This window comes from Natrix helvetica (assembly GCF_964273705.1).
Source record: "Natrix helvetica genome assembly, chromosome: 7".
NCBI lineage: Eukaryota > Metazoa > Chordata > Lepidosauria > Squamata > Natricidae > Natrix > Natrix helvetica.
This window is the reverse complement of record NC_138558.1, coordinates 63,424,897-63,448,222: the sequence shown is the minus strand read 5'-3', so window position 1 is coordinate 63,448,222 and position 23,326 is coordinate 63,424,897. Positions and strand designations below refer to the sequence as shown.

Below are 23,326 nucleotides of genomic sequence, written 5' to 3'. Positions count from 1 at the left end.
TTTTAAAAATGATGATAGTTTGAACTTAATGAGGTGATAATAGCATGTCCTGCCTTTATGTTAACCAATTTATATAAATGCATTACCCTAGAATCCAAGAAGGAAGGTTTATCCCCGGATAACAGTAGAGACCTATTTCCAAATTTTCAGTAAGTTTGCAATGTTTCCTCAGGAAGTCTGTAAGCTCTGTAGCAAGGCTCATAACTGTCTTGTACTTGTAGTAAACTGGAGTCTGATGGTTGCATGCATCAAAGCACACAGCTCTTCTTTCGGGATATAATCTGGCCGCAGTCTGAACCATCTCATGCAGAGTCATTCTCAATATTTATCCTGCAAAAGAAAAGAAAAACCAATCAATTAATTGAGAACCAATTTCGTCTAGTGCAGTGTTTCTCAACTTTGGTGACTTTAAAGTCCTGTGGACTTCAACTCTCAGAATTCCCCAGCCAGCTGGCTGGGGGATTCTGGGAGTTGAAGTCCACAGGACTTAAAAGTCGCCAAGATTGAGAAACTCTGGTCTAGTGGTTAATGAACCAGACTAGAAAATCTGTGAGTCCTAGTCCTGCCTTAGTCATGGAGGCTGCCTGGGTGACTTTGGATCAGTTACTCTCTCAACCCAAACTACCTCACAGGGTTTTTGTGAGGAAAAAAGAAGGAAGGAGTATTAGTTATGTTCAGCTACTTGAGTTTATTTAAAAATAATAAAGGCAAGGTAAAAAATCCCAGTTGCAACGTGAAAGTTGGACCATAAGAAAGGCTGAGCGCTAAGGAATTGAGGCCTTTGAATTATGGTGCTGGAGAAGACTCCTGTGAGTCCCTTGGACTGCAAGGAGATCAAAGCAGTCAGTCCTAGAGGAGATCAACCCTGACTGCTCTTTAGAAGGCCAGATCCTGAAGAGGAAACTCAAATACTTTGGCTACCTAATCAGAAGGAAGGACTCACTGGAGAAGAGCCTCATGCTGGGAAAGATTGAGGACAAAAGAAGAAGGGGACGACGGAGAAGGAGGTGGCTGGATGGAGTCACTGAAGCAGAAGGCATGAGCTTAAATGGACTCCAGAGGATGGTAGAGGACAGGAAGGCCTGGGGGAACGTTGTCCATGGGGTTGTGATGGGTCGGACACGACTTCGCAACTAACAACAAAAAATGTAGATTAAAATGTTGTTTTTAGAAAAACTTACACACATACCCAATAACGGATAATTTTAAACTTGAAAATAATTTTTAATGTACAGCGCTGTGTTCTGCAAAAATGGGAAGCTCTATAGCAGGGGTGTCCAAACTTGGCAACTTTAAGACTTGTGGACTTCAACTCCCAGAATTCCCCAGCCAGCAGAGCTGGCTGAGGAATTCTCAGAGTTTAAAGTCCACAAGTCTTAAAGTTGCCAAGTTTGGACACCCCTGCTCTATAGGTATAATAGAATAATGTAGTATAGAATAAATGCTTTCCAGAATAGATGCATTGTATTTATACGTACAGTTATTATCATTATTCTGACATTTGGGTACAACAGAATTCTATTCCATGTTTTTATTATATAAAAGAGAAATCCAGATATATACCTTAATTAAGATACAGAGTGGAAGGATTACTCATGTTTCACATCCCTATGTCCCATCAACCATTACTGTACTGTATTGCTTTAACATCTTTTAAGATTAAATCTAAAAAACAAATAAATAAAATATAGGAAACAGATAAAACATCACAAAAAGATAGCAAGAATAGCAATTTACAAGTTAGGTTTTTTTTAAACCTGTCTGTCGGATATACTGATTTAGCTTGACAGAATCTGAGTTTGTAAAGATACGAAACCAAAGTTCTAGTCACAGGCAGCATTACTATAGATTGTCCTCGACTTACAACAATCCATTTAATGGCTGTTCAAAGTTACAACAGCACTCCACGTACTAAGTTTTACATATACTGACAGCAGCCAGGATCATATATGCTAAATATTGGAAAAATGTGAACAACCCACCAGAGGAAGCTGCAATTCGAAAATTTTTTAGACTGTGCCGAAATGGTTAGATTAACCTTCAGAATTAAAGATGAAGAAGACACAATGAAATAATCAACTAAAATGTAAATATCCTAATGTAAGAAGAAACTTAGCTAAAAGCTTTTTGGTTATATTATTATTGTTACTATATCATCATTATTGTTACTAGTTTGTATGTTAATGTTTAATACCACTCTTTTTTGGGGGGGGTCTTTTTATTTGTTAATGGTATACCCTAACAGTGCACCGTTTTCAAAAAATTGTTTATAATAAAATCTATTTTAAAAAAAGTTACAACAGCACTGAAAAAAAGTGATATATGACTGTTATCACACAACCCTTTCAGCCTCCCCATAGTGACGGGATCATATGAAACATAAGCTATATGTAAGATGCAATAATATGAGGGAAGAAGTACAGGGAAATGAGATATGATGAACTATGGGTAGTCCTTGACTTACTACCATTTGTTTAGCGACCAAAGTTACAATGGCACTGAAAAAGTGAATTATGATCATTTTTCACACTTACAACTGTTTCAACATCCCCTATGGCCACATGATCCAAATTTCAATGCTTGGCAACTGGTTCATATTTATGATTGCAGCGTCCCAGAATCATAGGATCACCTTTTCTGATTTTCTGAAAGGCAAAGTCAACGGGGAAGCCAGCTTTCACTTAACAACCAATTTACCAACTAAAAACTGCTATGACTCACCTAACAACTGCGCTAAGAAAGTTTGTAAAACAGGGCAAACTTACTTAGCAACTGTCTTACTTACCAACATAAATTTTGGGCTCAATGGTGATAATAAGTCAAGGACTACCTGAGCGGTAAGATAAAATGAAATATACTAAGATAAAGCAGTAAGATAAAATAGTGCAGGTATATAGAATAAAATTAATATTAAAATTCCAAAAACAATATGTGGTCAGGTGAATTCACCACCTCTGCATGCAACCTCAATGTGTTTTATAAAACATGGGCGAATAAGCGGCAATATAAATTCAAATAAATAAATACTATACCAAACTCAATAGCAGAAAATACAATAATAGAGTGGTCAATGCCTGGAATGCATTATCTGACTCAGTGGTTTCTTCCACAAACCCCTCCCCCCCAACTTTAACTTTACACTGTCTACTGTTGACCTCACCCCATTCCTAAGAGGTCTGTAAGGGGCATGCATAAGTGCACCAACGTGCCTACCGTCCCTTTTATTCGTATCCATTTCATGTACTCTAGAATAGAAAGAATAGAATAACAGAGTTGTAAGGGACCTTAGAGGTCTTCTAGTCCTACCCCCTGCCTAGGCAGGAAACCTTATAGCATTTTAGACAAATGGCTATCCAACATCTTCTTAAAGGCTTCCAGTGTTGGGGCATTCACAACTTCTGGAGGCAAGCTGTTCCACTTATTAATTGTAACTCAGGAAATTTTTCCTCAGTTCTAAGTTGCTTCTCTCCTTGATTAGTTTCCACCCATTGCTTCTTGTCCTGCCTTCAGGTGCCTTGGAGAATAGCTTGACTCCCTCTTCTTTGTGGCAACCCCTGAGATATTGGAACGCTGCTCTCATGTCTCCCCTAGTCCATCTTTCTATTAAACTAGACATACCCAATTCCTGCAACCGTTCTTCATATGTTTTAGTCTCCAGTCCCCTAATCATCTTTGTTGGTCTTCTCTGCACTCTTTAATCTTTTTAAATCACTCTTTAATACTCACAATCCTGCATATACTTATATCTATTATCTTATGCACACTTGACAAAACAAACAAATAAAATAAATAAACAAATAAATAAACAAATTAATTAAAGGGGCCACCGTTCCCCACCCCTGCATTAAAATCCTCTTGGCAAGAGGGTGGGAGATACCACACACACACACACACACACACACACACACACACACACACACACACACACACAGAGTTACCTTCTTCCGGCATGCTTTTCCAACGTCCCACATAAGGCGCGAACCAGGTCCGAGAGGCCGCTTAATTTCTGCAAGCGCAGAAAACGTCCTTGGGGAAATCGAGGCCGATGGCTTTAAAAAAGAGCAACTTCTGGCCCGCTTCTTGCAGCGAGAGGCCGGCGGGGCAGCCTGCGGAACGAGGAGCCCGCTGGAGAAAGGAACGGGCGGAGCAGGGTGCAATTTGCCCCGCGGGGGCCTCCTCCTCCTTCCCGGCAGAAAACCTCTCCCGGCAGCCGTCGCGTCGAGCCTTTCCTTCCTACCCTACCGCGCAGGGCGGAAGAAGGGACGACGAAGCCAAAGGGGAGAAGGCGAAGGAGGAGCCGGGCTGCCCGCAAGCCAAAGGGCCAGGATTACCTGAACAGAGTCTGCCTCCAATAGCTTCCAAGGCAGGATTTGCCTTGCCCGCTGCAGTTTGGAAGAGGAGAAGAGTAACAGAGTCGGAAGGGACCTTGGAGGTCATCTAGCCCAACCCCCTGCTCGCGCAGGAGATGATAGGGATGCAGGGTGCAATTTGCCTCTGCGTTTCCTGCGTGGGGTGAGAAGAGCAGCTCTTTCTATTTGAAGTGCTACCACAAAAGAAGAGGTGGGGGGGCTTGCGGGGAGGTGGGGTGGGGGTGGTTGTCAAATTATTTTCCAAAGCACCGGAGGGCAGGACAAGAAAGAATGGTTGGAAACAAACCAGAGAGAGAAGCAACCTGCAAGGAAGGAGAAATTTCCTAACAGTTGAGGACAATTAGGCAGTGGAACAGCTTGCCACCAGAAATGGTGGGTGCTCCATCACTGGAGGTTTTTAAAAAGAGACTGGGCAGCCACTTGTCTGAAATGGTATAGGGCAGGGGTGTCCAAACTTGGCAACTTTAATACTTGTGGATTTCAACTCCCAGAATTAGAAACCTCGTCCCAGAGGGGAGCAATAGAAACAGACTGTGAAGTGGGTGTGTGGGGTCTCTAATAATGCTTTGAGTTCTAAGCACACGGCGCTTCTAAGCCATAGCCTGAATAACGGGAAGGGAGCTTCCTAGGCTCTTCTCAGCTATTCTTACCATTCTCTGTATGGACTTTCTACAGTCATGCCTCTCTAAAAAGTGGGTAGGGTAGGGTAGATAGAATAGGAATAGGAATAGAATATGGAAGGGACCTTGAAGGTCTTCTAGTCCAATCCCCTGTTGAAGGAGGAGACCCTATATCAGGGGTGTCCAAACTTGGGAACTTTAAGACTTGTGGACTTCAACTCCCAGAATTCCCAGAAGTCTTAAAGTTCCCAAGTTTGGACACCCCTGGTATAGGGTCTCCTCCTTCAACAGGGGATTGGACTAGAAGACCTTCAAGGTCCCTTCCATATTCTATTCTATTCCTATTTTATCTACCCTACCCTACCCACTTTTTAGAGAGGCATGACTGTAGAAAGTCCATACAGAGAATGGTAAGAATAGCTGAGAAGAGCCTAGGCAGCTCCCTTCCCGTTATTCAGGCTACGGCTTAGAAGCGCCGTGTGCTTAGAACTCAAAGCATTATTAGAGACCCCCCACAAAATATGGCCTTGGGCTTATTATAGGGGGAGGGCTTGTTTTGGGGTTGCCAGGCAGCTGCTCCCTTGTGAACAGGCTCCCGAAAAGCCAGGCACAGCCTCAGGGGCGAAGCAGGCATGAGGTGACCATGCTCACGAGCAACCGCCTGGCAAACCCCCTCTCCAGCCCGGGATTCATTGACTTAGGGGATATCCCTAAGGTGCCAAGGCACGTGGCGCTCTGCCCGCTCCCCAGCTCCCGCGACTTGGCACATTAAGGATGCCCTCTATGTCAGTGCATGGAGCTCTGCCTGGCTGGAGAAGGGGGTTGCTTGCATGCCTGTTCCGCCCCCAGCTCACATGTCTCCCAGCCTCAACATGCCCTGGCCCAGCTCTCCGTGCAGAGCCAGGGCGCCGCCGCGCTCCAAGCATAACTTCTTCTCCGGCTTCCAAACTCCAAAACTGCAGAGTCTTCCAGCAGTGGCCACTCTAGGAGTGCGCTGTATGGTTGTGGGCTGGTTGCCGGACAAAGAGTCTTCCGGACAAAGGGTCGGCAGCCGAGTTTTGGAGTTTGGAAGCTGGAGAAGAAGTTATGCTTGGAGCGCGGCACCGGCGCCCTGGCTCTGCATGGAGAGCTGGACCAGGGCATGGTGAGGCTGGGAGGCATGCAAACGGGGCGGAACAGGCGCTCGCGCAACCCCTTTCTCCAGCCAGGCATAGCTCCATGCACTGATCTGGCGGGTATCCCTAATGTGCCAAGCCACGGGAGATGGGGAGTGGGCAAAGTGTCACGTTACTTGGCACCTTTGGGATACCCACTAGGTCAGTGAATGGTGCTCTGCCCGGCTGGAGAGGGGGTTTGCCGGGCGGTTGCTCGTGAGTGTGGTCACCTCATGGCTGCTTCGCCCCTAAGGCTATGCCCGGCTCTTCGGGAGCCCGCTCGCAAGGGAGCAGCCACCCAGCAACTCCCCCCTCCGGCCAGGCAGAACAACACTCCCCAACCTAACGGTATCCCGAAGGCGGCAAGCAATGTGAGCGCCTTTCCCCCCGGCTCAGTGAGCGGTGCTCTGCCTAGCTGGAGGGGGGGGTTGTCCAAGGGGCTTATTTTCAGGGGTGGGCTTATATTTTTGCCCACGTGAAAAATGTGGCAAGGCCTTAGTTTCAGGACGGGTTGTATTTTCAGGGAAACACTGTAGTAAGGAGCCCAGGGGATGTTAAATGATTTGTGGGACAGTACAGTGGAGAGATTGCAGCATTGCAAAGTGCAATAAAGGAAACACTGATGAACCCCTTCTACTCTAATCCACACACACAAATTAAATCATTTGGCAAGTTTGGCTTATAGGAGATCCCATCTCAGTGCAGGGCCCATGCATTGCTTAAGAGTGCTGAGGTAGCGTTAGGAAGGTCAAAACTTGTGGAGTGCTTTTGTAAAAACTACTATACCATCTAAGGATGTTTGTATGTGCAGGTAGGGGATTCTAGGAGCACAGCCAAGAGCTTGAAGAAGAAAAAATAGTTTCTGCAATTGCTAATTTAATGTCACAAATAAAAATCCAGGATAAGAAACTGATGAGTGGGATTTTTAGTTCTTATGGGAACAGTTTAACTTATTGCCGACACAGCAAAGAAAACTCAAAACAAGCTGCTTTATGTTGGGTGAACAATGCTGTATGAGGCATTGCAATATCCAAACCATATTGGATGCTTGCATGCTTTCTTTCTAGATCTACTTCAGGCTGCTTTTCATATCATAATCTTTTCTTTTTCCTTCCTTCCCTCCCTCAGTTCACAGAGTGAGTATAGGACACAAAACTAAGCCAAGTCCTTGATGTCAGGTGTCAAGATGCATTTACTTGAATATGTTATTTAATATTTCTGTAGTGGCTGTTTGCTAAAAACTGATTAATGGCTTCATGGAGTCCTCCATTTGTTTAGTGACTGTTTGAAGTTACAACAGTGATAAAAAGTGACTTAGGACTGGTTTTCACACAACAGTTGTGGCATTCCCATGGTGAGGGGACCAAAATTCAGACTTTGGCAATTGGCTCAGATTTATGATGGTTGCAGTGTCCTGGGGTCATATATCATCACTTTTTGCAACCTTCTGACAAAGTCAATGGGGAAGCCAGTTTCAATTAACAACTGCAGTGATTAACTTAACAACTGTGGCAATGGCGCAAAACTCACTTAACAACTATCTTGCTACCAATAGAAAATCTAGGCTCATTTTTTGTCCTAAGTCAAGGAGTAACTGTATTAGCATGTAACGCAGAAAATCGAAATTGGAGAATTAGTTTCATGTCAGACTGCTAGTTATGGAATCTTGGAAGCTTAGAAATAAAATCTCTGCAGTGCTGCACAGTTCACCATATGACTTTGTTTTATTCTTTATTAAAACTAGTCCTCAATTTCTTAAGGGGTGATAGAAGCAATTCAGGTATAAGCCCTGAAAAATTAAATAATCTTTTATTACATTAAAAGCCCATAAAAGAATAATTTTTTCAAGTATTTGGATTTCATTTTACCCTTTCTCGAGTCATTTTACTTTTTTCTAAAAGATACAATAAACCAAACTGATCTTTAGCTGAATACTATTGGAAAGCCAGGGTAAACATGTTGCATGCTTGTTACTATATGGTTATTTGCATGAGTTAAATTTATTAATTTGGCACATAACTATTTCTTAAGGAACCATGGGCATTTTTCAGAAGGGTAAAAATAGGGAAAACGATATTGCTAATATTATATTGCTAATACTGCTTTGGTATAATCAGTACTGAGTAAGAATCACAAATGGACTTAATCCATATGGCTTAAAAGCAGGGGTGAAATTCAGCAAGTTCTGACAGGTTCTGGAGAACCGGTAGTGGAAATTTTGAGTAGTTTGGAGAACCGGCAAATACTACCTCTGGTTGGCTCCAGAGTGGGGTGGGCATGGAGATTTTGCAATATCCTTCCCCCAGGGGTGGGGAGGGAATGGGGATTTTGTAGTATCCTTCCCCTACCAGCCCACCAAGCCATGCCCATAGAGCCGGTAATAAAAAAATTTGAAATTCACCACTGCTTAAAAGTATTTGTTAAAAGAACAGTTATACTGAGAGGTTTTTAAAAATCCATTTATTTTTTTTAAAAGGTAACAAATTTAAATGGATAGCATTTCAAGTGCACTTCCCTTGTTGTAGGTGGCAGTCTTATAATTTAAAAGGTAGCAGTTATAGAATATAAGATATTTTGTGCTTTGCTGCCTCTTTTCTTCATGAATACACATCTTTATCACTTACATAAATGTTTGAAAATCAAATAAAAGTGAAAGCAGAACTTCCCAGCTCAAACCGTTATTGCACTAAAAACCATTCATTAGCACATTGTGAAAAAAAGTTGATGTCTTTTTCCTCACAATAATCTCCTGTACAGACCTGGGAAAGAAATTAATTGCTAAAATACATCATGTATATTTGCATTTCATCATATATATAGCAATGCAACATCCAATAAGTCCAATTCTCTGTGCCCTTTTCCATATAGGAATTAGTTTTTTTTTTCAAAACAAAAATTAAGTCTTTCAACTATTCTTAGATCTTCTCATTTCTTTCCCCGATTCATATATTTTAAACGGTTGCATTTAAAATGGAAAAAAAAACACAATTTAACAATGCCTTCCTCTGCCTTGATTTGGTGTTTCATATTAGCTGTGGTCTACGCACACCATTCCTGATTATGCATACTGACTCTCTGCAGTCAATAAAGGACCTTTCCTGGATTTTGAAGCTTTAGGTAAACGTAAAGGTTCCCCTTGCACATATGTGCTAGTCATTCCCGACTCTAGGGGTGGGGGTGCTCATCTCTGTTTCAAAGCCGAAGATCCAGCGCTGTCCGAAGACATCTCCGTGGTCATGTGGCCGGCATAACTAACACGGAATGCTGTTACCTTCCCACCAAAGGTGGTCCCTATTTTTCTACTTGCATTTTTTATGTGCTTTCGAACTGCTAGGTTGGCAGAAGCTGGGACAAATAACGGGAGCTCATTCCGTTATGTGGTGCTAGGGATTTGAATTGCTGACCTTTCTGATCGACAAGCTCAGCGTCTTAGCCACTGAGCCGCCGCGTCCCTAAGCTTTACTGTGAAACTTTATTGTGGTATTAAAAATCTGCAAGGTCATAGACACTTATGAAGCTGTAATATTCCAGAAGCAGCAGACAGAAACACATAGGCCAGGGGTGTCCAAACTTGGGAACTTTAAGACTTGTGGACTTCAACTCTCAGAATTCCCCAGCCAGCCATGCTGGCTGGGGAATTCTGGGAGTTGAAGTCCACAAGTCTTAAAGTTCCCAAGTTTGGACACCCCTGACATAGGCAGTAAAGCTTGATCTTACAATATTAGATTATACATCACATTCATCAAAAGAAGTTGACAACAGAAATCGGGTTTGTTGAATTTCCCCCACTGTTTCAGAGTTAACTGACTGGAATCCCCAGAGGAAAATGTTTCAGCATATGATCATCTCTGAAAAGATTTTTAAAAAGGTTAGCTACCAGTATTAGGTATGTTTTTTGATTGTGTGAGCTTAAGAGTTTGCCTCTAATAATTATTTTCTATAGGTAATCTGAGTAACTCTGCATGTGCAAACTAATGTCGTGTTATGATCTACCGTTAACCAATATCGTCTGTATTTTTATTTAATTTATATGGCTGGTCAGATCAAACATTGTGTCATATGATGTATCAAAAAAAAAAGTTAAGTTAAAACTCTTAAGGCATATATATATTTCAATGGGAGATATTTTCAAGTTATATTATTGCAATGGCTTTCTATTTTTTGTCTTCCTTGCCACTAATTTTTTTGTATGTAATTACATAATGCTAAAAAGGTATTTTTGCAGTTTTTTCCCTTCCTTAATTTTATTTATTATTTGTGAAATTGATCCATCTCCCAAAGGGAAAAAGAAGAGTTGATACCCTTAGCTACAAATTCCTCTGATGCCCATACAGCATCAGGGTCTCAATATAATTTATTACCCTTTTTGCTTTTGCGGGGGAGGGGGAGAGAGAAAGTCATTTGTTGGAAAACCAGTAGATTGTTGGAGCCCCACCCCATCCAATCCAATCAAGAGGAAAGATGCTTTAAAGGTAAAGTGTCCCATACTGGTGGATAATATTACCCTGGCCAGGTAACGACATATCTGCAGAAGACAAACATAGGGTATACCAAGAACCCAACAAAGATTCACAAAAATTTGGGGATTGGAGTTTTGGATAATACGTTTGAGTTTTGAGACCTCCAACGTATTATCCAATAATATCAGCCACAATGAGAAAGGTTCTCAATATCCTAAATCAGGGGTGTCCAAACTTGAGAACTTTAAGACTTGTGGACTTCAACTCCCAGAATGGCTGGCTGGGGAATTCTGGGAGTTGAAGTCCACAAGTCTTAAAGTTCCCAAGTTTGGACACTCCTGTCCTAAATCAACAATCTGACCGGACTGTGTGTCAGTCCTCCAGAATAGTTATTAAGTCTTTTGTCCGAAAACACTTGGAGTTAGTTTTTTGTGCTGACAAACATTATCCAAAATGTATGGAAATTAATAGTTGGAAATGATTCTGTTTTATTCCCATGCAGAAGACTGTTTCAGATATGACTCTAGAAGCAGGGTGATAAGAGGGAGCCCAACATTTGCTACTGGACATGAATCTCGGTTATCTTCCATGGATGTGGAAATGAAATACAGAAAGAACAGGAGGAAGGGTAAACATAGGTAAAGGTAAAGGTTCCCCTCGCACATATGTGCTAGTTATTCCCGATTCTAGGGGGTGGTGCTCATCTCCATTTCAAAGCCGAAGAGCCAGCGCTATCCGAAGACGTCTCCGTGGTCATGTGACCGGCATAACTAACACGGAACGCTGTTACCTTCCCACCAAAGGTGGTTCCTATTTTTCTACTTGCATTTTTTACGTGCTTTCGAACTGCTAGGTTGGCAGAAGCTGGGACAAGTAAGGGGAGCTAATTCCGTAACACGATGCTAAGGATTTGAACTGATGACCATTCTGATCAACAAGCTCAGCGTCTTTGCCACTGAGCCACCGTGTCCTGTTTATGTTTAGGTCATGTTTATGTTTTCGAGAAACTAAGCACAGCAAGAAGTCTTTCATGTCGTTTCTCCAGCAATCAAAAAAAGAACAGCAGGCTGGTATGAATTATATCTCTGGTAACTGGATCTTGAGAGTCAGACTGAGTTTTCTCCTTAAAAAACAAAAACTTTTGGAAAGAAACTTTATAAGTTTGGAAAGTTATCACTACCTTTGATCAGGCACCAAATCCCTTTGTTAGGTTATTTAAAGGTTAGGACTTTGGAGTAGGAACAGACTTATTTTTGACTTGAAATCAGAGGTGCCATCTGAATTATATACATGAATTGGCTTTCATTCCAAATACACCCCCCAAACTATTATTAAATAGAATAATAATCTGCATGAATAAAGTGAACTTTTATATTTAAAATGAAATGATTAAAACTAGCAAAATATATTAATTATCCTTAAATTTGTTATGATAATGGAAATAAACTTGTGTGTTAATTTTTCAGTGTTTGGAGTCTTCTTTGAAGGCTGGCTACAGCAAAAGAAGTCAACATTTAAGCACTGAATCTGAAAGAAGATACTGAGGAAAATTAGCCCTTATGTCTACTGATTATCAACCGATGATTTTTTTCCTGGCGCACCTCCTTACTAAGCAACTTTTCTAAGGTATATTTTCCAGACTTAAAAAAAAAAAATTAAGGCTGAAGGCATTAGATGCTATTTGTTTAGCAGTTCCCTGAGGCTCCTTGTCTCAGCCAAGCACTATATAAAAATAATATTCAGTCTTTGGTAGCAGATTATAGCTCAAAGTTGCAGCTTTAAAAAAAAAAAGAAGTACACTCCGTCTATACAAAACAGGGATTCCGTATTGCCAGATAAAACCAGTGACAAAAGTAGTGAAATTTGAAAGATCTGTTTGTTGATTTAAGATCAAATTCACATTTAAATAATAATTGAACACTGCTTAAAATGTGAAATGGCTTAACGGCTCACAACCTCTTACAATGTCATTGTAAGAAACATACATTATTGTGTGGGAAAGCCTTAGATCAGGGGTGTCCAAACTTGGCAACTTTAAGACTTGTGGACTTCAACTCCCAGAATTCTGGGAGTTGAAGTCCACAAGTCTTAAAGTTGCCAAGTTTGGACACCCCTGCCTTAGATGATCTCCATCAAAGATTCTTGGCAAGATTAAGGCCACCTATGGAATCAAGATATCTTTCTTTTACCCATTCAAACTCCCCTCCCACCAACTGCCCCCACTATAGCACTATTGCGTGATTGTTTTAAATTTTATTCTTTTTTGCTCCTTTTTTAACCCTCTCCAAGTAAGGTTTAGGCAAATGTGAGTGGTTTGATTACTTGCTTAGCAGCAACACATTTCATCAGTTCCAAGCTTTAAGCCTTTGGTGGCAACATTCACAAAATCTACCACTCCAGTTCCACTGGGTATTTTCCAACAAGGCAAGCCGTGCAATGGCCGATTTTCCCGCTTTTCAACTTGTTCATTTTTAGGTTATTTTCATGGTCTTGTCTTGCTTTTATGCTTTCTTGAACAGACGAAACCAATCCTTCTACTGAGAGGTAAACAACGCTGTCAGCGCCTGGGAGAAGGAAAAACGTATCATTGAAATTGTACTACTTTACGGTGACTAAATTGCTTACCGTATTTTTCGGACTATAAGACGCACCGGTATATAAGATGCACCAAGATTTCGAAGAGGTAAGTAAGGAAAAAACGTTTTTGTCCTCCCCAGCCCCCAGGAGCACTCTGCAGGCTTCAGCAGGGCTGGGGGAAGGCAGGAATGCCCCCGTTTTTGCAAAAAACAGGCAGAAAATGGGCCATTTTCTGCAAACAATGGAGGTGTTTTTGCCTTCCCCCAACGCTGCTGAAGCCTGCATAGTGCTCCTGTGGGCTGGGGGAAGGCAAAAATGCCTCCATTTCTGCAAAAAAATGCCCCGTTATTTGCAAAAATGGGATGCGGGGGCGGGGCTTCGGGAGGCCAAAATTGGCTGGTTTCGGTGTATAAGACACACCAACATTTCTACACTCTTTTTTGGGGGGGAAGGTGCATCTTATAGTCCATAAAATATGGTAACTCAAAGATTTTCTATAGTTGGATCTTAAATAAAATATAGTAATTGGTAATTGCACCAACTACTGACTTTACATGTAGGGTAAATTTGTACAGGTAAAAAGCCTTCATTTTCATTTACATTGTAGATTTCAATTTTTTATATTTTTGGTATCTTTTTACCTCTGCATCTTGGGTTTCTGTTAATTCAATTACTTGATAATGCTTGTTAATCATAGTTCAATCAAAAGAATGAAACAAATGTGTTAAAATATGATATTAATGATTTATTTTCCAATGACATTCCAACTGTAAAAAATCTAATTTTCAGGATGAAAAATCCCAAATATTAGCAAGGACCTGACATTTTAATTAGATGGATCAATTAGCATTAGCTAATCTTGATTTTTCAAATTTAAAAGCTTGTTGAGCATTGTTTAGATCTACCTAAGGCAAAGATTTTGGATATATATATATATATATTATATATATATAATATTCCACTGATTAATTGTTCTAACTGTCAGGAAATTTCTCCTTAGCTCTAGGTTGCTTCTCTCCTTGATTAGTTTCCACCCATTGCTTCTTCCTACCCTCAGATGCTTTGGAGAATAGTTTGATTCCCTCTTCTTTGTGGCAGCCCCTGAGATATTGGAACACTGCTATGATGTCACCCCTTGTCCTTCTTTTCATCAAACTAGACATACCCAGTTCCTGCAACTGTTCTTTATATGTTTTAGCCTCCAGTCCCCTAATCATCCTTGTTGCTCTTCTGTGCGCTCTTTCTAGAGTTTCAACATCCTTTTTTTACATTGGGGCGACCAAAACTGGATGCAGTATTCCAAGTGTGGCCTTACCAAGGCCTTATAAAATGGTATTAACACATAACATTTAATGATGTGCATGTAAGTCTATAGCACATTAATACATGCTTATTTCATTAAGCAAAGGCATTTAGATATGCAGAAAAATCAATGCATTAAATGGATAGTAGAAACAAATTCAGGTAAATAATCCTCCTTTAACTGAGTACAAACATCTCTCTCTCTGTATGGAGGTAAAACATACAAAAACAGGATCTTCCAAACTCCTGCTCAAGCAGGAGACCCTGTACCATTCTGGACAAATGGCAGCCTAGTCTCTTCTTAAAAACTTCCAGTGATGCAGCACCCACAAATTTTGAAGTTAAGCTGTTCCACTGATTGTTCTCACTATCAGGAAAGTTCTCCTTTGATCTAGGTTCGATGTTTCTTTAATGATCTTCATCCCATTACTTATTGTCCTGCCTTCAGGTGCTTCGGAGAAGTTGAACCCTCAAAACTGTGACAGCTTCTCAAGTACTGGAGGACTGCTAGAAGAGTTCACTTGAAACCTCCATGTCCCCAGACACTGCCTCTTTTAATCGGGTCTTTTCCCGTGTAAGATTGAGATTGTCTTGGCAACGTTTCGGCGAAGACTCACTCACCATCTTCAGGCTGGTGTTTTCGGCTTCGTGTTTGTGTGAGTAAAGCATGGTCGGAGCTGCCGTCTTTCTATAAATCTTGGTGTGTGTGTGTGTGTGTGTGTGTGTGTGTGTGAGAGGAGTGCTGGTGTTGTTTCAGTAAGTGGATTGATTGGCTGTGTGGTTGTATCATGATTGGTAGATTGGTGCTGGCTGTGTGTCTGTTGTTGTTTTGTGTTGTAACGGCCTGGGTGGTCGGTGGGGCTCATTTGTTGACTAGGGCTGGTAGGTGGGAGGTATCGTCATGTTTATTCATATTGTGGGGGTGTTTCTCTATTTCGATAGCTTCCATAATTATTCTCTTGTTGAAGTGTTCAGTTTTGGAGATTAATTTGGTTCCTGGTTCCGAAGGCAGCAGCCTGAAGATGATGAGTGGGACCTCGTCGACACGTTGCCAAGATACTGTCAATCTTACACGGGAAAAGACCCGAATACGCCAAGACCTGAATACCTATACCCATGAAAATCTATGAAAACATATATATGTCAAAGCACCTGGTATACCCAAATATGGAAGGGAGCATAGTGCTCCCTAGGAGCCTTCCAAGCAGGAAACCAACTATACTATACACACACACACACAGCATATTTTTCCGAGTATAAGATGCTCCAAAGTATAAGACTCATCTAGCTTTTGGGGAGGCAAACAAGAAAAAAAAATCTACATCTGCCTCTGACTCCCAGCAATTTGCCTCCTTGCAACAAACAGCCTGTTTCAGTTTAGCACAGCCTGATTATCAGGCCTCCCGACGATCAGCTGTTTCAGGCTGCAGGGATTGCCATAGCCTATTGCCGCCTCTGCGTGCCCCATTTTTGGCCTCCGCATCCTGTTTTCAGCCTCTGCATACCCCGTTTTCTGCCTGTTCTGGGCAGCGGAGATCGGAATGGGCAGAAAATGGGGCACACAGAGGCCGAAAACGGGGTGCGCAGAGGTGGCAATAGACTATGGCTATCCCTGCAGTCTGAAACAGCTGATGGCTGGGAGGCCGATCCAACCGACAATCAGCTGCTTGTGCTAATCAGGCTGAAGCTGAAACGGGAGATTTGCTGCAAGGAGGCAAATTGCTGGGAGGCAGAGGCCAAAGGGTGGGGGCCGGGGCTACATTCAGTGTACCCAAATTTTCACTTTCTTTTAGGGGGGAAAAGTGTGTCTTATACTCCCAAAAATATGGTATAAATTATCTATTCAAAATTAAGCCATTGATTTCGATTGGGCTTGTTCTAATCTCAATAAATGAGAAGAATATTGATGTTCAATACGTCTAGAAAATTTAACCCTTCATTTTAAAAGAGAGCTAAGAAGACATGGGTGACAGGCAGAGAGCATCGCTCCACTAACTTTCAAAAAAAAATTCTTCAATGCTTTACTCCAGGGGTGTCCAAACTTGGGAACTTTAAGACTTGCTGGCTGGGGAATTCTGGGAGTTGAAGTCCACAAGTCTTAAAGTTCCCAAGTTTGGAGACCCCTGCTTTACTCTAATAACCAACAACACAACCTTATTAATTATAGCTATAATGATCCCTGCTGTAATAACTCAGTTTGACTTCCAAGATTAACCAGGCTGCCCGTCTGAAACTTTTGCTTGAATGAAAAATAAAAATATTTTTACCTATGTAGCCCGCTAGGTCTTTAAATTCAGGTCTGTTTGCAATAAGTTCTTCTTTTGTTGGAATGTTTATTCCCATGTAACATGGAAACTTTATTGGAGGTGAAGCCACACGGATGTGCACCTGTGAGGGGAAAGGCTATTAGGATACTGGCAGTGTTTTAATTACATCATAATTTGCAACAGGCGACTTGAGTCAACTTTAGATCCTACAAGGATAAGGGTAAGAACCAGGGCCGGATTTTCCTATAGGCTAACTAGGCTTCAGCCTAGGGCCTCAAGATCAAGAGGGGCCTTTTATTTTTATTTATTATCCGTGCCACATTTTTTATAAAGGTTAGTACCAATTACATGTTTCATTTAATATATTGATATATATATCACAGTAATGATGTATTTTATTATCTCTCATGTAATTTACAAACTTAAAAATGGGAGGTGAAAGGGCTCCATAAGTGGAATAGCCTAGGGCCTCTTTTCATCTAAATCCGGCCCTGGTAAGAACAGAAGACACTGTTGAAGAATTGACTGGGTTTGTCTTAGTAGCAAGAACAGTAGAAGTTAGAAGTAGAAGAGCATTGAAAGAGAAACAGTTAGTGATGAAACAGCTCTTCTCCTTCATCTCCCTCCACTCTGATATGCACACTTACCTCCGTAGCACCAGATTCTCTCAATAGTTTAATTATAGGGGAAATAGTGTTGCCTCGCACAATCGAATCATCAATAAGGACAACTCGCTTCCCCCTGAAGTTGTCTGACAAGACTCCAAATTTTTTGGCCACTCCCAGCTGTCTTAACCGCATGTTTGGCTGAATAAAAGTTCTTCCTACATATCTGTTTTTGCAAAGCACTTCAATGTACGGTAAGCCACACTGAAAACAAGAAAGACACAAAGATCAAAGTACATTTTTAGTGCAGTGATTAAAACCATTTCCACATGAAATACAATTGGTTTGCAATGAGCTGACTTTAATTCATCCCTTTGAACTGCGCAAAGGAAAGACCAAGTGCTCAAAGTCTGCCTTAGTACAATTTCCCCTATTTTTTGGGTGACACCATTTATTCATTTGGTATTCTAATTCAGAGTACAGGTAATATGCATCCAAAGTATTTTTTTTAATCATTCATGTTGCCCTGATGTTTTGTTTTGTATTGGGCTCACTTATAAATGATAATTTTTTTTAAAAAAAAAGTACGATTAAAAACGTACCTTCTGTGCATAGCCGAGGGCTGCCGGAGTTGCAGATTCTGGAACTGTGCTAACCAAATCTGCTTCCACCGGGGCCTCAATAGCCAGCTGTTGACCGCATCTCCTTCTTACAGAATATACCATCTGACCTACGTGAAGAATGAAAACGTTGTGTGTGTTTTTATGCTGAATTGGCCGTAAGTCTCTCTTCTGACTTTAAAATTACACATCTAATAGAGGTGCCACTTTAACTTTCTGAGAAGCGTCTTAAGTTTCAACTATGAAGGTCAGGTCTCATAAACACTTGACCTAATACATTCAGTTAATTTTAATTTACATAGCAGCTTCCATATTAGGCATCCAAGAACCTGTAATAGCAATACCGCCTAGGCTTATATTCACAGTGCTTTTACAGCCCTCTCTTAAGCGGTTGGCAGAGTCAGCCTGTTGCCCCCAACAATCTGGGTCCTCATTTTACCCTCCTCGGAAGGATGGAAGGCTGAGTCAATCTTGAGCCTGGTGAGATTCGATCTGCCTACTGCAGGTAGCCGACAGTCAGCAGAATTAGCCTGCAGTACTGCACTCTAACCACTGCGCCACCATGGAATTGTTGTAAGAGCAAATCCAGGAAGCCAGAACTATACAAGTAGTCCTTGACTTACAACCATTCATTTAGTGACCATTCGAAGGTACAACGGCACTGAAAAAAAGTGACTTATGACTGTTTTTCACCATTGTAGCATTCCCCAAGGTCATGTGATCAAAATTTGGACATTTGGCAACTGGTTCATATTTATGATGGTTTCAGTGGTGTGTGTTTGTGTGTGTGTGTGTGTGTGTATGTGTGTGATGTGATCTGACAAGCAAAGTCAATAGGGAAGCCAGATTCACTTAACAAATGTGGCTATAAAGGTCATAAAATGGGCCAAACCCCGCATAACAAATGTCTTGCTTAGCAACATACATTTTGCACTCAATTATGGCCATAAGTCGAGGACTGCCTGTACAGTCTTTAAGTGAGATATCTTTAAAGTTGGCATAGCAAATACGGAATCATAAAAGCTATAATATAATGGGACCTTTCCACCCTCATTTATATATTGAGTTAATTATGTTGAGCTTCATGGAAGGGTTTGAAATGCTACTTCTAGATTTCTCCCCACCTGTGATAAACGGCATTTTACAAGACAGTGACGGCTGATCTTTTCCCGACCAAGTGCCCAAAGCACGTACGGACGCCAATGTGCACATGCACCCTGCCTCCCCATGAGCGTGCAGCCCCCTGCACGCCTCTCACTCCCCGCACATGCAATCCCCCCTGCATGCACAGCAGAGACCTGATGACCAGCTGGCCAGAGGGAGGGGCACGCGCATGCGGGGTGGAGCTGAACTAGGGCGACGGTTAATGCGCCCACAGAGTGGATGCTGCGTGCCACCTGTGACCCGTGTGTGATAGGTTGGCCATCACGGTTATAAGGTAATCTGTTAACTGACCTGCCTACTATTGCTTGTTTATGCTTGTTTTCTTCTATTTCTTTCTGAAGCCGCCTCCCAATCTCTATTCTTCACAATACAACTTTCCACCCACCAATACTACAATTCCACCCCTCCCCCTTTTATAAAAAGAAAACAAAGTAATTGACAAAGAACTGAAATGCCTTTCATGCTAACGATGTCCTATTGTTAAATAATCCTATGTAATTCTACACACATTACCAAAGCCTTCCTCTTTGATTCTACAACAGGGTCAACACTCATAATTTATTTATTTATTTATTACTTGAACTTATTAGTCGCCCCCTCTCCCCACAGGGACTCGGGGCGACGTACAAAAGTATTATATAGCGTACAGAGGAGGTAAGAATAAATAAATAAGTTACAATACCTAAAAAAGTTAAAACCCCAATGAAATTAACCCTTAAAAACTAAAATTACCAATTAAAAATGCCCTGGGCTGGAGAGGTTGTAGTATTATGCCAGGTCAGCTAGTCGAAACAGGTAGGTTTTCAGCTTCATACGGAAGGAGCGAAGGTCGGTTGTAGTCCTGATGTCTGGGGGGAGGTCATTCCAAAGGGTGGGGCCCACTACAGAGAAGGCCCTACTCCTGGGCGCTGCCCTCTGGCACTCTCTGGAGGACGGCACCCGGAGTAGTCCCTCTCTGTGTGAGCGGACGGGTCGCAGGGATGTATGGGGCAGGACGCGATCCCGCAGGTAACTAGGCCCTGTGCCATGGAGCGCTTTGAAGGTGGTAACCAGCACCTTGAAGCGCACCCGGTAGGCCACAGGAAGCCAGTGCAGCTCGCGCAGGATGGGTGTTATATGGGAGAACCTCGATCTCCCCATAATTACCCGCGCGGCTGCATTCTGGACCAACTGCAGTCTCCGGGTGCACCTCAAGGGGAGCCCCATGTAGAGAGCGTTACAGTAGTCCAGGCGAGACGTCACCAGCGCGAGTGACTGTGCGCAAGGCCTCCCGGTCCAAAAGGGGCCGCAATTGGCGCACCAGGCGAACCTGATGGAACGCCCCCCTCGCCACGGCTGCCACGTGATCTTCCATAGACAGCCGGGCATCAAGGAGGACGCCCAAATTGCGCGCCCCTTCCACCGGGGCTAATTGATCGTCCCCGATGGCCAGCGATGGCATATGCTGGTTGAACCGGGAAGCCGGAAGCCACAGCCACTCTGTCTTGGAGGGGTTGAGCCTGAGCCTGTTGTCATCCATCCAGACCCGTACGGCTTCCAGACACCGGGACATCACTTCAACAGCCTCGTTGGGGTGGTTTGGGGTGGAAATGTACAGCTGAGTGTCATCAGCGTACAGATGGTATCCCACCCCAAAACCACGGATGATCTCGCCCAGCGGCTTCATATATATGTTGAACAGGAGAGGCGAGAGGATCGACCCCTGTGGGACCCCACAGATAAGGGGCCTCGCGGTCGACCTCTCCTCTCCTGCCAACACACATTGCGTCCGGCCAGAGAGGTAGGAGCGGAACCATCGTAATACGGTGCCCCCGACCCCCAACCCCTCCAGACGGCGCAATAGGATACCATGGTCGATGGTATCGAAGGCCGCCGAGAGGTCTAATAGGACAAGGATGGAGGAACAACCCCCATCCTTTGCCCTCCAGAGATCATCCACCAACGCGACCAAGGCTGTCTCCGTGCTGTGACCGGGTCGGAAGCCGGACTGGCGCGGGTCTAGATAATCAGCTTCCTCCAGGTGGCGCGGAAACTGCTGAGCCACCACACTCTCAACAACCTTCGCTAAGAAAGGAAGGTTGGAGACAGGACGGTAATTTGCTAGCTCCGTTGGGTCCAGAGAAGGCTTCTTGAGCAGGGGCCTCACCACCGCCTCTTTCAAGGCGGTTGGTAAAAGGCCCTCACCCAGCGAAGCGTTCACCAGCCCCAGTAGCCAGCCTCGTGAGCCCTCCCAGGAGGCCAGTACCAACCAGGAGGGACACGGGTCCAATAAACATGTGGTGGCTCGCAGTCGCCCGCGCAACCTGTCCAAATCTTCGGTGACAACAGGGTCAAACTCCTCCCAGCATGGTCTCTCAAGACTAGCCTCGGACGTCCCCACTGGAGCACTGAGGTGGGTCCATCCCCTTCGGATCCGATCGATTTTATCCTGCAGGAACTCTCCAAATTCCTCTGCCCGGCGCAGCAATGGGGGGTCCCGCTGCCCCTGTGACAAAAGGGAGCGGGTCACCCGAAACAGGGCGGCAGGGCGGCTCTTTGCGGATGCTATAAGGGTGGCACAATACTGATGTTTGGCCACTCTTATTGCCACAAGGAAAGTCCTTACATAGGCTCTTACCTGTGCTCGGTTGGATTCGGAGCGGGAGGACCTCCACTTGCTCTCTAGGCGTCTCCTAAGGCGTTTCATCGCCCTTAGCTCCCCGTTAAACCAGGGGGCCCGGGTCGATCGTGGCCGTCGGAGAGGCCGCAAAGGCGCCACCCGGTCCAAGGCACCGGCGGCCGCATTATTCCACGCGGCTACCAGGTCCTCTGCCCGGGGGCGGGGCAGGTCTGCAGGAGGTGGCCCAAGCTCCGCCTGGAACCTATCTGGTTCCATCAGACGCCTGGGGCGGAACCATCTGGGATAGTCTGGTTCCGCCTCCCCGCGGTGGGGAGCAGCGCCAGAGAAGTCCAGCTGGAGAAGTGAGTGATCTGACCATGACAGGGGCGTGATGACTAAATTCCCTCTTCCCAGATCACTCGTCCACTGGTCGGAGACAAACACAAGATCCAGTATGTGGCCTCCCTCGTGCGTGGGGTCCTGAACTACTTGAGTCAGATCCATGGCTGTCATGGAAGCCATGAATTCCCGGGCTGCCCCGGATGCCTCTCCCGTCGATGGCAGGTTGAAATCCCCCATCACTAATAGCTTGGGGGTTTCAACCGCCATCTCCGCGATCCGCTCGAGGAGCCCGGGCAGGGCCGTTGATGTATGGCGGGGAGCCAGGTATACTATCAACAGGCCCAGCTGACTCCCTGGGCCCCATTTCACGCCCAGAGACTCACAACCAGATATCTGCGACACAGTGAATTCTCTCGGTGCCAAATCTTCCCGGATGATTATCGCTACCCCACCACCCCTACCTTGGGCCCGTGGCTGGTGGAATACACGGTAACCTGGAGGGCACATTTCCCTGAGGGGCAACCCCCCCTCCGGGCCCAGCCAGGTTTCCGTTATTCCTGCGAGGTCCGGCTCCCCCTCTGTGATCAAGTCACTGATGAGGGGGGCCTTATTAATCACGGACCTCGCATTACATAACATCAGCCTAAGGCCCAGGCTCTGCCGATCCTGTCCACCTAGCCTGCGGGGGTTGGTACAAGCGACCGGGCGTATCCAGCGGCCCCGGTCTCCCAACCGACTGTATGTTCTTCTAGTGTCCTCGCGCCCGCCTCTCCCTACGACCGTCGCAATTGGAATTCCCCTTGTAGGAATGGTGTTTCCTCCCACCCCCCCCCACTCCGCTCCCCTCCGTCCTGATCCCACCTGTTGACCTGGCTATGTCCATACCCCAAGGCCAAGTAACCCTCCCCCCCTCCCTGGAACCCCTTAAAACCTTTAAAAAAACATTTTACTAAAAAACCCCTAATCCCCCGCTTCCTCCACCTCTCTGGGTTAATAAACCCCTCATCGAGGTGGGCCCTCATCAGGGCAAGGGGGCATGCCTGCGAGAGGGGGGACCCTCGCAGTCGAAGAATGTCAGACCTTAAATTGTGTTTTGTGACATTTCTTGAAAGTACCCGGCAAAATGTTAAGATTTGTTTGGAAAAGCATCATAATTTTTGAAATCTAAAACAATTCTACAACAGGGTCAACACTGATAAAGTTTGTTTTGTGTCATTTCTCTAAAGTACCTGGTAAAATGTTAAGA

The 23,326-nt window shown here is 44.0% G+C and overlaps 2 protein-coding genes and 1 long non-coding RNA gene across 6 annotated transcripts in view; 1 reads left to right on the top strand and 2 right to left on the bottom strand.

The window, feature by feature from the left end:
* AASDH (aminoadipate-semialdehyde dehydrogenase) overlaps positions 1 to 4,224 on the bottom strand; it is a 41,502-nt gene extending 37,278 nt beyond the window's left edge. Inside the window, exons 1-4 of one of the 4 annotated variants that reach the window (XM_081958901.1) lie at positions 3,925 to 4,224; positions 2,535 to 2,632; positions 1,564 to 1,665; positions 87 to 330 (exon numbers count right to left, since the gene is read on the bottom strand). In XM_081958901.1, the coding sequence (XP_081815027.1) occupies positions 87 to 316 (230 nt within the window). In that variant the 5' untranslated portion in view covers positions 317 to 330; positions 1,564 to 1,665; positions 2,535 to 2,632; positions 3,925 to 4,224. The remainder of the gene's footprint in view (positions 1 to 86; positions 331 to 1,563; positions 1,666 to 2,534; positions 2,633 to 3,924) is intronic. The other 3 variants (XM_081958904.1, XM_081958903.1, XM_081958902.1) reach the window with 3 other exon arrangements.
* Positions 4,225 to 7,919: 3,695 nt separating this feature from the next.
* LOC309395489 lies at positions 7,920 to 10,824 on the top strand. Its single transcript, XR_014175913.1, has 2 exons — positions 7,920 to 9,705; positions 9,842 to 10,824. It is a non-coding gene; the product is annotated as an uncharacterized lncRNA (long non-coding RNA).
* PPAT (phosphoribosyl pyrophosphate amidotransferase) overlaps positions 8,589 to 23,326 on the bottom strand; it is a 73,715-nt gene continuing 58,977 nt past the window's right edge. Inside the window, exons 8-13 of the mRNA XM_081959784.1 lie at positions 17,958 to 18,085; positions 17,398 to 17,619; positions 16,751 to 16,871; positions 12,722 to 13,168; positions 10,939 to 12,607; positions 8,589 to 10,809 (exon numbers count right to left, since the gene is read on the bottom strand). Of these exons, the coding sequence (XP_081815910.1) occupies positions 12,993 to 13,168; positions 16,751 to 16,871; positions 17,398 to 17,619; positions 17,958 to 18,085 (647 nt within the window). The 3' untranslated portion in view covers positions 8,589 to 10,809; positions 10,939 to 12,607; positions 12,722 to 12,992. The remainder of the gene's footprint in view (positions 10,810 to 10,938; positions 12,608 to 12,721; positions 13,169 to 16,750; positions 16,872 to 17,397; positions 17,620 to 17,957; positions 18,086 to 23,326) is intronic.